At 39.9% G+C, this 18,359-nt stretch overlaps 1 protein-coding gene across 1 annotated transcript; it reads left to right on the top strand.

The window, feature by feature from the left end:
- Nucleotides 1-10,045: 10,045 nt before the first annotated feature.
- On the top strand, nucleotides 10,046-17,649 carry LOC106960034 (thrombospondin-1-like). The gene is made up of 22 exons (XM_015052948.1): nucleotides 10,046-10,222; nucleotides 10,322-10,405; nucleotides 10,640-11,199; nucleotides 11,293-11,371; nucleotides 11,677-11,766; nucleotides 11,869-11,978; nucleotides 12,305-12,430; nucleotides 12,829-12,925; nucleotides 13,014-13,187; nucleotides 13,271-13,447; nucleotides 13,528-13,701; nucleotides 13,792-14,072; nucleotides 14,157-14,375; nucleotides 14,481-14,588; nucleotides 14,991-15,150; nucleotides 15,240-15,358; nucleotides 15,527-15,761; nucleotides 15,870-16,097; nucleotides 16,186-16,457; nucleotides 16,548-16,645; nucleotides 16,738-16,877; nucleotides 16,970-17,649. The coding sequence occupies exons 2-22, from the start codon at nucleotides 10,342-10,344 to the stop codon at nucleotides 16,975-16,977; spliced, it is 3,519 nt and encodes a 1,172-aa protein (XP_014908434.1). The 5' UTR covers nucleotides 10,046-10,222; nucleotides 10,322-10,341; the 3' UTR covers nucleotides 16,978-17,649.
- Nucleotides 17,650-18,359: the final 710 nt, after the last annotated feature.

The raw sequence follows: 18,359 nt of genomic DNA on the forward strand, positions 1-18,359 counted from the left end.
TGGCAACAGTTTTAAATTGTGCGTGAGCAATAATTTTAACTGACTGAGCCCTGCAACTCAAAAGCATAAAATGTATTAAAAACTGTGTAAAATTGTACATGCGCACCTTCATGTGCGAGTGCCTAATATACGGCAGGCAAATAAAAACAGCAACTCATGCCAAGGCAGTGACAGCAATAAAGAAAGTACAAAAGTAGGCACTTCCTGTGAATTGTTTACACATTTTATCATGTTCTGTTTGGTATTTACATTATAGACCAAGACAAAGTGGTGCGTGATTAAGTGGAGGGGATATTATGGATATTTTTGTCAAAAAATAAAACATGTAAACCATCAATGTATTTGTGCACGGATTAGAAAACATGCTGAATAAAGGGACAAAGCCATTGTCTTATCTGGTCAGATGGAACCAAGTTATGGCTGTTCGATCTGCATGTAAAACACTTTATGTGGAGAAACTCTGCACATCACTTTAAAACATCCCATCTCCAGCTAAAGGTAGAATCATAGGGGGGTGCCTTTCTTTGCCAGAGACGGACTTCCCAAAAGACTTCGCACCTGTAATCACACCATTAGATGGTTCTATAAGGCATTGGTTTTCCTGGGTTTGAGTTACAGGAGCTGCCAGACTTTTCACTTTTTTGTGGAGAATTTTTTCAAGCATAATTCTCCTTTGATTTTACATTGCTGCAATAAATCATTGACAGTTGGCTAAATAAATACTCATGCCACTTAAACAGATTGTTCGTGTAGTTACTTTCTAAAGCTTATAATTCCCACTGCTGTACCTCTTTAAGTTGCTCTTGTATAAAATTGCAGAAAAAAAATATTAAAGTGAAACATTAAAATGTTAAAGAAGTATTAATACTTTGGCAAAATATTGTAAGCTCCATGTGAACAGTGAAAGTCCAGGAGCTTAAATATAGAGGCAGGGTTGGGAAATGACAGTAGAACCAGACAAGCTAATCAGAGACAAATGAGGAACAGCTGAGGCAGAATGTAGGCAGAGGAATAGAGGGAAGGAGACTAATAAACAGAGGAGACGTGAAATCAGGGAGGGAAATAATAACATTGATCAAACAAAACAAAGTCCAAATGCATAAAGTAAAGATCAGATCCCTCCACAGTTAAACCAGCAGTAGACAAAAAATAACATTGAAACATATTTTAATATTTGCTCCTTTTTTTTTTGTTTCTTTATTCTCACGTCAAAATTTTAGAATTTTCTAAAATATAGAAGGAATGACAATGAAAAATAACATGCTTACTTGTGGTTTGAAAAATTCCTGAGATGTTCACTTGCCTCTAGTTCTCCCTTTTCAAAATACAGCCAATTTATATCTGACATACATTGCCTCATGTTTATGAACGGGGAAGCATTTTCAAAGTCAACTGTCGCCTACCTCTGAATAAATAAAAGCAAAACAAAAACATCCATCCATCTCCTTTACACCCTTGTCCCTTAGTGGGGTCGGGAGGGGTGCTGGTGCCTCTCCAGCTAACGCGAGAGGCGGGGTCACCCTGGACAGGTCGCCAGTCTGTCGCAGGGCAACACAGAGACACACAACCATGCACACACACCTAAGGGCAATTTAGAGAAACCAATTGACCTGACAGTCATGTTTTTGGACTGTGGGAGGAAACCGGAGGACCCGGAGCAAACCCACGCATGCACAGGGAGAACATGGAAACTCCATGCAGAAAGACCGGGGCCGGGAATCGAACCCAGAACCTTCTTGCTTTTCCTTATACTTGTCATTCCAGAGCAGCTCCACCTGGAGTCATTTTGTGTTTGTCTTTATACAGAAGCTGCAAGCACTTGGAGAAGAATTCAGAAGAAAAAAACTTTACAGAAAATGTCGAGTAACTTAAGTTCCACTCAATTCATTTTACAAAGTAGGTGAGTGATGAAAAGACGCAGATAAAAACATCGTGAGTCTGGTATCTGGTTTGACATTTTTATCAAAAAAGCAGTAATCTAACTAATCTTCATGTCCTCAGCAGCAAAGGGTTACTACAGCCCAGCATTTCCAAGCGTAGTGGTCTTGTAATGTATCCAATGAGGACCACTGGATGTGTTTAAACTAGGAGCTTACAACTCAGAGCAGAACATGTCCCTAAGGGCTCACAATGAACTCCACTGGGCTATTTGGACAGAATTAATTGTCAACATTATAGACTCATGATATCATGGGAAACATGCAAAGTGGCACACTGTTGTGGCTGTAAGTACATTTATTCAAATGATTCAAAAATCATGACGGTTCAATAGAGCTTAGAGTTTGGCTTAACCTTACTGCCATCATGAAGACAGTCTTAGTAGAAGTTTAATATCCTTGAGGGTGTTTTTGCCAAGAACACACTTCCTGAAATCTGTGTGAACTGAGCCAAGAAAAGCATAGCTAACTGTACTGGAACTATATATGTATGTGTGCGTGTGTGTGGGAGGATGAAGTAATGTCATTAACTTTCGGTTTGTCCTCTTCTGCTGAATATAACAACTCTTTGAATGAGACTTAAAACATGCACACACACGCAGCCTCACGCAAGGACACACACACACACATTTTTACTAATTCTGCAGAGCTGTGGGAGCTCTGGGCTCTCATGGAGGTCATTTCAGAGGGTTTGACTGGATTCTCCTCTATCTCGAGAACATGCATGTCAGTGAAGAATACCTTACTGATGTCAAGTGTATTAAAAGAGTGACCTACATTTTCTTTCTACTTTAATGATGAGGACAAAACAAAAACTAAGTGCCTTATTACCCTGTTATTACAGCTAGAAACAACTAATCAGGCCAAAAATACCGGGTGCAGTGGTGAACTCAGGCATGGACCCGCAAAGACACATAAATACTATTACAAAGTCAGCCTACTACCACCCGAAGAACATTTGTAAGTTTAAAGAACTAAAGTCCCAGCAAAATCTAGAAAAACTCTTCCATACATTTATCTTTAGTCGCACTGATTACTGCAACAAGATTGCATAAAAAGTCAATCAGACAGCTGCAGGTGATACAGAACACTGCTACTCACGTTCTCATTAAAACCAGAAAGATAGAGCACATCAACCTAGTTTTAATGTCCTTACACTGGCTCCCTGTAGCTCTGAGAACAGACTTTAAAATATTTGTGTGAGTTTATGACTCACTGATTGGCTTAGCATCCTGTGTTGGACCAGGGACGCATCAAAAAGTTGAAGGACAACGACTCTGGAGGCCTGGAGTTGCAGACCTCTGGTTTAGAGCCGTGCATGTGATGAGATGATATGAGCAAAACATTTCCTTGCTCCTGAAAATGCAAGAAGTAAAAATCCAGATTATTCCCTACTGCATAAAGTAATATGAATGAAGTAGAATATTATATTATTATTTAAAAGTAAATTTTATTTTCCAGAATGATAATTATTATGACTAATTATGTCTAATTATATGTTGAGGCTGCATGCTTAGCACTTTCTGAGTCTTGAAATGAACCTTTCCTGCAACCTTAAACTACTTGTAGAAATATTTATGGCACTTTTTCCAAAAAGTAAACTCAAGCACATGATGAACCTCAGTTTTCTCACTATTGTTCTCATGTAAAACGTGTCTTCATCATTACTGGGTAAAGGTCTTACAGCCGAGTGGCATGTGGCCTGTTTGTCAGCCTATCAGTGAAACAGTCACTTTAGCACCAGAAAGGTTACATACACTGGAGAGCTTTTCACCACCAGTTCGACGCGTTCACGTCTGCACAGCTGGCATCCAAAGAATGCCACAGCTGTCTTGATGTCTGCTTGTAAAAAGCAACACAATCATCACACTCTGACTTACCAGAACTGACGAACTCTAAAAACATGATGTTAAAAACTATTAGAATTGAACCTAAAAAAAAAACATTTTAAAAACCTTCCCACCAGATTGAAGAGTCAGAGATTTCCACAGACACCATTATTGCTGGCATTCATGCTTCCTTATGGCCTTTAGCGGGCCAAGCACGGATGATGATCAACGATTTACGATGGTAAACAGGTCCAAGTCATTTTAGTTTTTTTGGCCTGTGTGGCGGACAAGACAGCTGAACGAATTACAGGAATATTTTTTGCACTTTTTCAGTTCGCTACACTTTGTTTTTTTACACATCAGAAGAGCATTTGATATTTCCACAGTAAGACCTCTTAAGCTTTTCTGCTTGATATCACTATGTGGTGTACAAGTGTATCCCAGTTAATTATGGTATAATTGAGGCATCCATTTAATCCATAAAATGTGAAGCAGATGTTAATTTTTACTTTTATAGCGTACAGCTGAGGAAACCCCAAAATTCTGTTTCTCAGAAGATTAAGAATATTACACAAAACCAATAAAAAAGTATTTAAATACAGAAATGTTGAGCTTTGGAAAATAGTTTGAATATACATGCAGTACTTGGTCAGAGTATTATGTATAATTTACTTCATCAATGGTTGGCATGGCATGGAAAGTATTGGACTGTGGCACTTCTGAGGAGTTAAAGTTTCTTTGCTTTGTTTTTGGGTTTGATGTCTTTCATCTGAGCCAGTCTCTGAGGGGTTTATTGCAGCAAACTGTGATGAAGCATGGTGACGCCACAGTGGGTAAAATAGGTATTGGTACTTTCGGCAGCATGGATATATGTCAAATCCCGCTGTAAAAAATATTATCAGCATCTCCTGTGGGACTCACGTAGTTGTAATTTAGTCCCTCCCCAATATTCCTCCAGAGTCTGGGATTTCACTTTTCAAATGAAATGCAAAATTTCATCCCAGTCCTTATTCTCCTCAGACCAGATAAGACACTTCCAACATGTCCAATGGTCTAAAAAAAAGGCACACAACAGCTGTAGCCCATGACCTGATTGCCTGTATGTTTCATTGCTCTTGGAGTTCTTGAGCCACAGTCCATGCCATGTGAATAACCACCAGACTCTTGAATTTATACCAGTTTTTCCCTCTACCCCGCTTTCCATTACAATAGCCGAATAAAATGCTCCGTGAACACCCAGAATGATTAACAATGAACTTTTGTGGCTTACCCTTCTTGTGAATTGGTGTCTACAGGAGTCATTTGAAATTAGTTGTCTTCCTACTAAGGAAAATGCCGCAGTATTCTGTCGGACGATGGTATGTCCAACACAATAATGCTGTATTGTGTTGGACATACCATGATTATCCCATAACATTTAAGTGAAAATTATTGCTATGAGATAAATGACTGAATAATATATACATTTTTGAAGGAAATTACTTAAATAAATTAACTGTATTATATTGTATTTATTGGTTGATTGGCACACAGTGAAAGTACTAAAACTTATCACCTTGACCATGAGTACCACATTTTCAAACTATAATTAACTCACCTTGTTCTATGTGGAACTAGTTGCCACAGGGGCCCTCTTACTCAGTCTTTCCATGTTCACTGTCCAGTTTTTTTCCCTTCTTTAAACATTCTTTCACAACCTTCCACACCTGGGCATGTTTCTGGATGTTTAAGTCAAAGGATGATGCATATAAACAAGGCCAGTTGCCAAATAAAAAGCTGTGCTCGCCCTGGTTTTCTCTCACCTTTCCACTGAAGAATACTCGCACTTCAATAAAAAAATAAATAAACTGCAGGGATTAACATTTGTTGGCTTGCTGTCAAGGTAAATGTCTTGTGAAAGCTGTCATGCATCAGTTTGATAACTTTCACTGGCTGAGTAATTTATTACCTCAAGCAAAGCCTATAAACTGTCCATCATTGGATTATAAGCATGCTTTCATTATGCAGTCAGACACACAAACCTGATGCCACTTTGAAGATGGAAAAACCCAAGCAGGCCCGTTAAGCTTGGTGTGGATAAACAAAGAGGCATTTCTTTATTGCACCACAAGACGTTCCAAATAAATATTTTGCACTTTTGAAAAAAAAAGAGGTTTTAAGCCCAAATCATTGACTTTTATTTTATAGTGACAACTACCAATTGTTTCTTTGTTAATGTCTGTTACAGCATTTCTCACGAAAGTCGTTCAAACTGAATACAGCAACAGACTCAAATTTGCATTGAAACCCTTCAATTAGTGCTTGGATTAGGCACCTTTGGCAGAAATAACTGTCTCAGATTTTCCCAGTAGTTTCCCTGTGAACTTGCCATGTCTTTTTTCTTCTATTCTTCTTGGAAGAAACATTGAGGCCTAACCATACTGGATGATTACACAGCTATTTTCAGTTTTCTTCAGAAATGATCTACAGAGGAGATGTCTGAGTGGATCGCTCAAGGAAGTGAATTTCTAGAAAAATTAAAGCTGCTGCTCTGCTGGACTGTAAACTCAATCCGAGATCCTATGAAGATTTAAGAAATGCTTTGTAGTCAGGGGTCTTCACCAAATTAAGAGTGATGTCACCATATCTGACTGCGGACATAGCATTAAAGAGGGCACATTACTATAACAGGCGGCAGTGCTGTATTTTACGGGGACTTTATGAGATTGAATATTAGGGCGAAGTGGAAGAAATTACAACTGCAAGTCTTTCGGAGTATGTCTTTACCACTCTTTGTACATCTAGAGATTTTTCTTCAAAATAGCTGAAGCTCATTTTGCATTAGATTCTCAGTTGGATTTAGGTCTGAACTTTAACTGGGTCATTCTCTAACACATACATTTGAAGTGATTCTGAACCACTTAACTCTGTAGTTCCAGCTCAACATTTAGAGTTGCTGTCCCACTGAAGAGTAAACCTGCGTTTCAGTCTTAAGTGTTTTGCAGTCTCTTACAGCCATGATCTTGAGTTGTTTGAGTTTTTGGGTTTGTTTCTGTTACCACTTTTGTTCTTTTTTATTTTAATGCTTTTATTCTTGTTTTTCTGTTACTGTAGCTCAGTGTTTTGCCCTTGATTATTGTTTATTTTGTCCTCAACTCCCTTCATGTTCATTTGTCTGCTTCCCTCAGCCTGCCTACCTGGTCTTTCTTTACAACTTCCCTCTGTTCCCAAAGTATTAAATCAGATGTAATGACCAGTTACTCAGAATTCAAGCTGCTTTTCTTAAGGAATACTTTTACTTTTAACCCTACTTGTGTTATTTCTCGAGTAAAAATATGTTGAAGCAGTGCTGCTCTCATTTGAGCTCTCTTTCTACCCACCTCTGAGATTTAGCTTAAGGTTTTTCACTCCACAAAATATCCTACAGCAGTGCCTGTGTAGCTTTAGTTATCCTCACTGCATCATAAACATAGCAGCCTGGTTTGTTTCAAGTGGCTTTTCTCCGTGCTTCATGGCTGGTCTCGCCTTGTTTAAAGTATAAACACGCACTTCATTGGTTAGAATTTAAACCTGCTAAGATGTTTAAATAAAACTGGTAATTTATGAAAATGCACGAACATGCAGCTATTTCCACAAAAAAAGTGAAAATACAGACTAAACATCCGGGGCTAGTTCTGCCGGGACTGATCCAGACATCATCTGTGATTAAGCACTGAAACTCCCACCTACTGACATTGTTCATAAGCTACAACAGATGGAATCAGAAACCGGGGAACCCAGTCAGGATAAACACTTGCTATCTATGGGCTGTTTCCATTCTGACTCTCCTAAGCAGGTATTTATTAAATCTTCCCACACTGTGTGCTCACAGGAATGCCCACAGGCCCACAGAGGGATACCTACGATACCTCCAGAAATCTTTTTTCCATGAAACTGTCCCACCTTGATCCCATTTCACAGCCCTGAAGCCATTTTCCACTCGGATAACACTCTGACCTGTGAAACCTCGCATGCTGCTCCATCACTTCCAGCGGGCTTGTGTTTCACCAAGGTGACAGCTACATGTTGTAAATCATACATGTCACCAAGGTACCGCTGCTAATGGAACATGTGTGTTCCTGCGTACTCCTTCTGAGGAGCAGGCACCCACATGTTGAGTCTCATCACGGTCAGAAGCCCACCGCCTATTTTTAGGCAGGCGGCTCCCCCCTTAGTTTTTTCTGCACAAGTCATCCCAGCGTGCAGGCGCCTCTGTGTTCTCCCGTCTCCCCAGAAGCTTTTCGACTAAGTCACACACTAACTCTTTCCAGTTTTCCTCTGCGTCCACAGCTCCACAAGCTGGTGCGATTCAGTTAGCAAACACTAATTTTCGCAAAAAAAATCACCAACTCTTATTCGGTGAAAGAGGACCTGAATAAAGCCTCTGTCAAGAAATCTGTCTTCACTCAGTGGTGGAAAAGGACAGAGGGAGAGGGGAGAAGTCAGAGGTTAAATGCCCAGCCATGAACTTTAACCCCATGCAGAGCAGCAATGTCAGGATTTCTAAGAAACTGGAGCATAGATGGGAAGAACTTGATGGCTTCTTGGAAACTGATTTGGCAAACTTGAAGTTAATTGCTGATAACTTGCAATTATTTTCACTTTTGAGGATTAAACATGTCAAGAAAAGCTCAAGCATTTAATAATCACAAACACCTACTGTGATCTACGCTTGGAAGTGGCTTTTCAGAGTTTTTCAGAGTTAGATTTGTCTTTTTTTTTTTTTTGAAAAAGAACTGCCCATGTTAAGATTTTGTAAATTTAATACAGCTTAAGTGCACGTTGCTAAATTACATTTCCTTTCTGATTAATGCGTTCATTAGGAATAGGACATATTTAACTGTCATCCTTGATAATATAAACAATCCATATTTAAATATGATGATTTTTAAAAGTTTTAAGTGTTTTAAAACACTGATGTAAATGATTTGTGTTTTCAAGGTAAATGACATTCTCAGCCATGAAATATGTTCAGCATTGACAGTTTTTGATCTGGGGGGTACAGTCAAAGGGAAACACAGGGTTGTAGGAAAAAAGGATCTAAAAACTTTGCCTTAAATAAGTTTTCTATATATTTTTTTACATGTTAATTCAATAGGGAATGAGCAAATCCCTGCATTGTGCATACCATCTATTCAGTCAGACAGCATAGGCAACATTTTTTTCTTTTGCTCTCTAAACTATGACTGCACAATCAAACAAAACAGCAATGCTAATTAAAATGCTGCATAGTGTTGGAAAGAGTTATAGAAGTATTCACTCATTGTACAGTTTATTATTTTAAAATAATAGTCATATGTAATTCTGGTCAAACAGCACTGTCAGAAAATCTGACAGTGGAATCTGAATTGTATTAAATTAAATGTTTTACTTATAATGTTGCTGATAAATTACATAATGAAAACATATTTGCATAAGCAGATCTGAGTTTATTATTTTTTTTTAAATATATTTGAAGCATTATGATTATTTGTTAATGTATGACACAATTACTTCTGTAAAAGTGTTTATGTGGTATTTTGGAGCCTGCACTGGGACAAAGAAACTCTTTATATTTACATTATTGAATATTCAGGTTTTTAGTATCTATTAATTAATTTATTATTTTGTAATTCACTAACATCATCCGGCTGTACTTATATTTTAAATATTTCTTACTCCTTACTTTCAGACACACCAGAAGACAGTTACACTTCTCTTTCACTCCAGTCCCGGTACACTGTGTTCTGAGCTCAATAAGTCCTCTAGTGGTCAAAATATATATAACAAGATGTAAATCGTGGCATCGAATAAGCAGCACTTTTGTTAACATAAATATAAACGACTTCAGGGAAGAATGAAAATATATGTATATGTTGAAAAAGTATTCATATTTAAGATTTTTACTACTCTGATTGAATGAATCATCTTCCCTTAGATGTCCTAATTCTGAATCATTTAAAAATAAATAATCGTTCTCATAGTGGAATAAAACAGCATTACATCATTAAATCTGCTAAAACTATAGCTTTTATCTGACCGGAAACCACCAAGTCTTGGCTTTGGTGCGTGGATAAAATATTTGTCTGGTGATGGAAATTCAGCTCAGGAATGCGTCTTTTTTTCTCTCGTCTCTCCCCTCTGTGCGTCTCGGATATTACTCTGACTGGATGTGAGGTAAGATAACAAGCCCGTCCCTTCTCCGTCTCTAGCGCTGGATTCCCATTGGTCTAACAGGAGCTCAGGAATGTCCTTTAGGCATTTAAATAGAAGTTAAGACAGAAGCCCAGGTCAGTGGAATCAGTGGAGAAACCGGGATAAAAAGAGGAGACTTCCCAGCTATCCAATTAAACTGTCATTAGAGCTGCGTAGAAGAGGAACGGAATATACGATATTTGAAACAAGGATCTTTTTTCTTTCTTTCCATTTTTAATATTTTTTAAACTATTTTATTGAAAGGTTAGTATTATATTGCCATTATTATTATTTTTTTTTATTTTATCTGAATTTCATCTCTGGCTTATGTGTAAAGTAATTATTGTTCTTTGGTTGGAATAGGAGCTTTTTAAGATTCCAAGATGATGCTGCGTGGCATCTTTTTTCTGTTGATGCTTTGGAGTTGCGATGGTGCCAGATTGGCAGGTAAGAAGGGCGGAGATGCCCCTTTTCTCTCTTTTTTTTTTTTTTTTTTTTTTTTTTTTTTGAGATGGTGGTTATGACATTACTAATAATTTAGAAATATCTGGGGTTAATTTAACGTGAAATAAAGACATAAACTCTAAAACCAATTTCTTCTGTGCTTTTCGTTATTTTTATACACTTTGTCTTGAAGAGAAAACAAATATATAACAATGCCTTTGTTTTGTTTGACCGCAGAGAGTCGCGATGATAACAGTGTGTATGACCTATTTGAGCTGGCGAGGGTGAGCAAAAGACACAACGGAGTGAGTCTAGTCAAAGGCTCAGACCCTTACAGTCCCGCATACAAGGTCCTGAACGCAGACCTGATCCCCCCAGTCCCCGACGCCTCCTTCAGGGACCTCCTCGACTCCATCCAGGCCGAGCGGGGATTCCTCCTACTACTTAACCTGAAGCAGTCCAAGAAAACTAGAGGCAGCCTGCTGACAGTCGAGAAAACCGACGGATCTGGCCCCATCTTCGAGATCATTTCTAACGGGAAGGCGAACACTCTTGATCTGGTCTACTCCACCGAGAGGCAGCTGCAGGTGGTGTCCATCGAAGATGCCGGCTTGGCCAATGGGCACTGGAGAAACCTCACGTTGTTCATCCAGGACGACAGGGCACAGCTTTTTGTGGGCTGTGAAGAGATCAATGTGTCAGAGCTGGACGTGCCAATCCAAACTTTACTGTCCAGGGAGTTGGCAGATAGAGCCCGACTCAGGATTGGAAAGGGGGCAGTAAAGGACAAGTTTATGGTAAGAGGAATACATTTCTTACTAATACTGAATAGGTATTATTTAATCTTAGGCATTATTTATGTATTTTTTTTTCTTCCTGTTTTTTTGAAGGGAGTCCTCCAGAATGTCCATTTTGTCTTTGGAACCTCTCTAGATGCCATACTGACCAATAAGGGATGTAAAAGTGGAGGTAAGATTGAAAAAGATGTAATAACTGAAAGACAACTGCTTTAATAATGAGTAGTGGTTTATGATATGGGTGATATGGCTCACCACCCAGAGCGCTATTGTTAAAGGGATCGGAGTTGTAGTCGTTTTATTACAATGCAGTCACATTTAGTTTATATTTCCAAATGACAAAAGCCCTGGGACAGAGATGGCATTAAAAACTACCATATATGCTGGACTGATGCCATCAATGCAAGATTTGCCTATGTTGACCACAAAGCTATGAATCAAAATCAACTCTTCCACTCTGCTCTTATTCACTTGCAGCTGCATTAACCCAAATGATGACCCTGGACAACCCAGTCAATGGTTCCAGTCCTGCCATTAGAACCGATTATACTGGCCACAAATCCAAAGGTGAGATCTCTCCTCTCTTAAAAGTAGTGTTAGAATTTTTACTCCACTAGTAACTCTTCTTCCCAAAGAGCTGAGTTAATTCATTGGCCTGTTCTCCCCCAGATCTCCAGACTGTCTGCGGTTTCTCATGTGAGGATATTACCAGTATGTTTAAGGAGCTCAGGGGACTCAATGTGATTGTTAAGCAGCTGTCAAATGAACTCCAAAAAGTGGTAAGTTCAGAAAGGCATCAATGTCTTCTCTTTGCCATGATTCACTCTTTCTTTTTCAGTCTTCTGCTTTGAATTAACAGATTTCTAGTGCATACCCACTTGTCACTGTAATGGCTGTCCCCAGCCAATTTTGTTAATGAGACGCCAGTGAATACATAAATATGTTTGGCCCGTTAGTCACATTTGCAGTGCTCCGGTAGATTCCAGCAATGTCTTAATCAGTGATTCATTTGTATTGGAACCTTGGCAAAGTGAAACTTTTCCGTCCTCTGTCCCAAGCAACCCCACTTCTCACTCTCACGCTCTCTTTTTTTTTCTTCTGCCAGTCCACTGATAGCGAGTTACTGAAAAATCAGATCATCATCCGCAATGAAGTCTGCATCCATAACGGCATTGAGTACAACGACAAAGATGAATGGACAGTGGATGGCTGCACAGAGTGCACCTGTCAGGTGAGTGTGAGAACACTTCCAGGAATGCAACCTTTACACAACCTTGGAGTCAGCTGTCTGCTGCAATAATGTCAGAACAGTGATCACATTAGCACCCTTCCTTGTGATTACTATTATCCTGCTTGAAAGCAATAGCATTCTGTCAGAAATTATTATTAAAGCAGCATGGGGTTCTTCTAGTGAAGGCTAATCATGTACTGTGATATTATTTTTGGCTGTTTAGCAGGACTGTATTTATAAAGATCTCTGCAGGTTCTTCATAGACACAGCAGGTGTTTTACATATTTAATAAGATCATTCCTTTCTGGAATGCAGCAATTAGACTTGGAACAAAATCAGCCAGGTCTTGTTTTGTATAGCTGTTATGTTTGCACTCATTTAACTATTCTCCCATCCAGAACTCTGCAACCATATGTCGCAAAATCTCCTGTCCTCTCATCCCCTGCGCCAATGCCACTGTGCCCGATGGGGAATGCTGCCCACGCTGTGGAACACGTACGTTTCTTATTAAGACCTATTAAATAAAAAATTCTGTCCTGGTATCTTACTGAGAATTTTCAAACCTCATGTCTGTCAATTATAGCGAGTGACTTTCCCGAGGGTGGTTGGTCTGCCTGGTCTGACTGGACCCATTGTTCTGTGACTTGTGGACGTGGAATCCAGCAGCGTGGACGTTCCTGTGACCGCATCAACAGCAAGTGTGAGGGCACCTCTGTCCAGACCCGTGACTGCTACCCACAGGAATGCGACAAGCGCTGTAAGCTACAGAACATCATAAAACTAGTCCTTTTTCACTGCTTGAAACTGCAGGGAATTGATTGTGCATGCTTTACTTTACAGTCAAGCAGGATGGAGGCTGGAGCCACTGGTCGCCCTGGTCTTCATGCTCTGTGACCTGTGGCGAAGGGGTCATGACACAGATTCGTCTCTGCAACTCCCCCACACCGCAGATGGGTGGCAGAGACTGCCAAGGAGAGGGACGTCACACCAAAGTCTGCCAAATGTCGCCCTGTCCTAGTGAGTTAGACACTATCACCAAAGTTTTTGAGCTATTTATTTTTTTGTGCTGAATAATAATATGATTTTCGTTTTTGCAGTTAATGGAGAATGGGGACCTTGGTCGCCATGGGATACCTGCTCTGCAACCTGTGGTGGAGGAGTCCAAACAAAAAAACGTCTCTGCAATGACCCCATGCCTAAATACGGAGGAAAAGATTGCATTGGCGATGCTACCATGGTTCAAATCTGCAACAAACAGGACTGCCCTATTGGTATGCGTCTAATCTTTGCACGCAAGTAAAACAAAGTCCAACATCATCCAATGACATTCATCTAATGTTTAACACTATGTTTGGACACAGATGGTTGCCTTTCCAACCCATGCTTCCCTGGTACAAAGTGTACCAGCTTCCGTGATGGCTCATTTGAGTGTGGCAAGTGCCCACTTGGCTACATTGGTGATGGGATTACCTGCACAGACATTGATGAATGCAAAGAGGTCCCAGATGCTTGCCATACTCACAATGGAATCCATCGTTGTGAGAACACTGAGCCAGGTTACAACTGCCTCCCCTGTCCTTCCCGTTTCTCTGGTCCCCAACCTTTCGGAAGAGGCGTCGAACAGGCAACTGCTAAAAAGCAGGTGTGGCTTGTTTGTTATTATTCGCTGCAGCTGGGGCTTGCACATGAACAGCTTGCGTATTTTAACCCTCTATAATTACTTTAGGTGTGCACTCCCCGCAATCCATGCAAGGATGGTAGCCACAACTGCCATAAAAATGCGAACTGCATATATTTGGGCGTCTACTCCGAGTCAATGTTCCGTTGTGAGTGCAAGCCAGGATATGCCGGGAATGGTCGGATTTGTGGAGAGGACAGTGACCTGGATGGATGGCCTAACACTGATCTGCCGTGTGTGGAGAACGCCACTTATCACTGCAAAAAGGTAACCATACCCCACATGGACAAAAACACCAAAGGGTGTTATGATCCGTGAGCACTATATTATTATGATGATTGTTTTCCTAACCTCACTTTTGTTCCTTTGTAGGATAACTGCCCGAACCTTCCCAACTCTGGCCAGGAAGACCATGACAAAGATGGCCTTGGGGATGAATGTGACCAGGATGATGACAATGATGGAATTCCCGATGATAGGGTGAGTAATCTGGGAGTTTTTTCAGCCCAAAGCGCTGCTTTCCCTAGAGACCACACATAGCAATCAACTGCAGCCATCCTTCCTCTGGGCAATCGGAATGCACAGTGCTTCAGTTTGTGTGCTTTCACCAAAATGTCACAGTGGAAAGTCAGTAGCACAGGGATAATGTACTATAATTTTCATATAAGGCCAGAATTGAGGATATGGTGGCTGGTTGCCCATAATTCTCTTTTGTGGATTTGGAAAGTTGTGAAAGAAAAATGCAGTGTTAAATTCTTCTGGAATATTATATTGCAGCCAAAGTAAAAGAAAAATGCTAGAAACAGTTTTTTCCTTTCAATAGAAACTCTTTCACCTATGTCCCACCTTTACATAATATGTTATTTTTTTCCATTAAAATAGGATAACTGTCCAAGAGTGTACAACCCCGCCCAGTATGATGCAGACAGGGACGATGTTGGTGACCGCTGTGACAACTGTGTGTTTGAGGCTAATACTGACCAAACAGACACAGACAACAATGGAGAGGGAGATGCCTGTGCTGTCGACATTGATGGTGATGGTAAGCAATCCCTGCAAACTCAAACTAATTACTTAGAAAGAAGGCTGAGGATTAAAAATTATATAAATATATATACTTTTCCTCAACAGGTATTCTGAATGAGAATGACAACTGCCCATATGTGTACAATGTTGACCAGAGAGACACAGACAGGGATGGTGTTGGAGATCACTGTGATAACTGTCCCCTCGAGCACAACCCAGACCAGGTAAATAACCTTTAGCATAAAATACAAAGTTTCTGGAGATGTCTCAGTTCTGGACAGTGCTTGCATACCCAAAAATCATCAGGATAACACTTCTCATAAAAAGACAGGTGAAAAACAAGAGCTCGTCTTTGGAAAACCTCAGCAAAAAGGAATGCGGTTCTTTTGCAGGTAGACTCTGACTCAGACCGTATTGGAGACAAGTGCGACAACAACCAGGACATTGATGAGGATGGTCACCAGAACAACTTGGATAACTGCCCATACATTCCCAATGCCAACCAGGCCGACCATGACAAAGATGGCAAAGGTGATGCTTGCGACCATGATGACGACAATGACGGCATTCCTGATGATAAAGACAACTGCCGATTGGCTTTTAACCCTGATCAGCTGGACTCTGATGGTAAGCTTTCCAAAAAAACTGTTACAATCTCTCTTATTTGTGGCAATTTAAGGATCTTTGTTCTCATTTTTTTGTTTTTCTATTTTCATATTCAAATTTTCCTTGAAGGTGATGGCCGTGGAGATATTTGCAAGGATGATTTTGACCAAGACAATGTCCTGGACATCCATGATGTTTGCCCTGAGAACTTTGAGATCAGTGAAACAGACTTCCGCAGATTCCAGATGGTTCCCTTGGATCCCAAAGGCACCTCTCAGATTGACCCCAACTGGGTGGTGAGGCATCAAGGCAAAGAGCTGGTGCAGACTGTCAACTGCGATCCCGGCATTGCTGTTGGTATGTAACCAACAGAGAAACATGTTGCTCCAGTTATAATTTCTATATGTAGTGGCTGCCCTAAATCAAATAAATCTTTCCAATTCAGGTTATGATGAGTTCAGTGCCGTGGATTTCAGTGGAACGTTCTTCATCAACACGGACAGAGATGATGACTATGCCGGGTTCGTGTTTGGGTACCAGTCGAGCTCCCGCTTCTACACAGTGATGTGGAAACAGATCACACAGACTTACTGGTCCCACACACCCACCAGAGCTCAAGGCTACTCTGGCTTGTCAATCAAAGTTGTAAATTCCACCACAGGGCCTGGCGAACACCTCAGAAACGCTCTGTGGCACACCGGAGACACTGCAGGACAGGTGAGAGCATGGTGTTTGAGTCAGTGTTTCAGGCTACATCATTTTTTTGTGGCTATTTTCACTTCAATCCTTGCCACTCTTGATTTTCAGGTCCGTACTCTGTGGCACGACCCCAAGAACATTGGCTGGAAGGACTTTACCGCCTATAGATGGCACCTAACCCACAGACCCAAGACTGGACTTATTAGGTGAGTTCAAAACCTGATTTATGTCCGAAATTGTGTAATTCTTTCGCAACTTTTACAGTAGCTTACAGTATGTGATTGTATTTATCTTTTAGAGTGGTCATGTATGAAGGCAAGAGAATCATGGCGGATTCTGGAAACATTTATGATAAGACATATGCTGGTGGGCGACTAGGCTTGTATGTCTTCTCTCAGGAGATGGTTTACTTCTCAGACCTCAAATATGAATGTAGAGGTAAGACTATGTACAAAGATTAGACAGTTCAGAAACAATTCTCTTCACTTAGCCTTTTTTTTAATTTGTATTTTCTTTGCTTTGTCTTCCAGATACATAATTGCACCACAGAGCCTTCTGGAAGAATGTATCAGCGTAGGCCTACATCAGTTTCAGTTTCATTATTTGTCCTCTGAGAAATGCACAATGGAGGTATGTTGAGCAAAGGAGATAAGGGGGAGAGAAAGGGACCTCAGGAGTCGAAGCCAAATTAAAAGGAAAAGTTAACTGCACGCATTGTGAGTGCAGCTCTGCTAAGAAGAAATCGCCTCTCTTTGTCTGTCTGCGCTGATCTGCATCAGAAGAGGGCCACATTTTATTGCTTTGCACAACTGAACTGTTATTCCTCTGTGGATGAGGGAGCAAAGGGAAGAGAGTTTTTTTTTTTTTTTTTTTTTTTTTACATTTTTATACTAATTTTGAGCATTAACATACATCTGCTGTGGACTGAATGATACAGTACTCAGAACGAAGAAAGCATTAAAAGACATTTTTTAAGGATGGGGTAAAAAAACAAAAAAACAAAAACAGAAAGTAATCCCCTGTGAAGGAACTGTTGAGGGACTGTGGACAGTAAAGAATGACTGTTCTTATTGAAGAGTGAATGTTGTGTTTTTTTGTGCATGTGTGACACCAAAAGAGAATAGCAATGAAGACATTAAAATCAGAATTTAATTTTAATTTTCCTGGTGTCCCCCTCACACTGTTGGCTGCAGATACAATGTCCTGGCCCCCCAAAAAATACTCTTCTCAGGAAAGAAAGACTTTGAGCAGGAGACCTTGGGACACAATTTATACGAAAACCTTGTCTTAAAATCTCAATTATAGTGAAGGCCAGTTTTCTTTTTTATTATTATTATTCTTTCATCATAGAGGTTTTAATTTTAGCTCCTCTCTGCATCTTGCTATCATTAAATATTATAAGCAGCCTTCTATGGTTAACATCCTCTAAATATATGCAGTTACTTCTAATTATGTGAAGTAAAAAAACAAATGTATCCTGCTTTCTGCACAGTGTGCATGATGACATGCCTGAGTTTGAGTGTTTTTGACAAAGGGGGGAAAAAAAGGAAACCCTTTATGTACAAATATTACCTCATCGTTTTTATTAAGGCCAGCAACACACAAGAAACATTTGTTTTAGTAACAGAGTATAAATTTGTTGGCTTACGTTTTAAAAAGCAAGACTATTATCATTCATATGCTGTATATAAGATATTTTTCTAGTACAAGAAACTCGAACAGGAAAGGATTAAAGAGATGTTTTGAATATGTTTTGCAATATGTATTTCTTGTGCCTTTTTGATAAATTATTCTGTTTTTTCGTCATTTGTGTAGATATATGCTATTTAAATAATTTATCTCGAGGTGTAACCTCCTATGGAAGCGTTTCTATCTGTATAAACTTTTTTGCACACTGACATGAGGATGTCTTTGTTATTT

Source organism: Poecilia latipinna, unplaced genomic scaffold (genome assembly GCF_001443285.1).
Source record: "Poecilia latipinna isolate Pla-1442-1.1 unplaced genomic scaffold, P_latipinna-1.0 Scaffold1148, whole genome shotgun sequence".
Taxonomy (NCBI): Eukaryota; Metazoa; Chordata; class Actinopteri; order Cyprinodontiformes; family Poeciliidae; genus Poecilia; species Poecilia latipinna.

What these genes read in the sequence shown, in the direction of transcription:
- LOC106960034 (XM_015052948.1), top strand. Translation starts at nt 10,342, where the DNA reads ATGATGCTGCGTGGCATCTTTTTTCTGTTGATGCTTTGGAGTTGCGAT. An exon ending in TACTGGCCACAAATCCAAAG is followed by an intron (nt 11,767 to 11,868) that starts GTGAGATCTCTC and finishes GTTCTCCCCCAG; the next exon opens with ATCTCCAGACTGTCTGCGGT. An exon ending in CCAAATGTCGCCCTGTCCTA is followed by an intron (nt 13,448 to 13,527) that starts GTGAGTTAGACA and finishes TCGTTTTTGCAG; the next exon opens with TTAATGGAGAATGGGGACCT.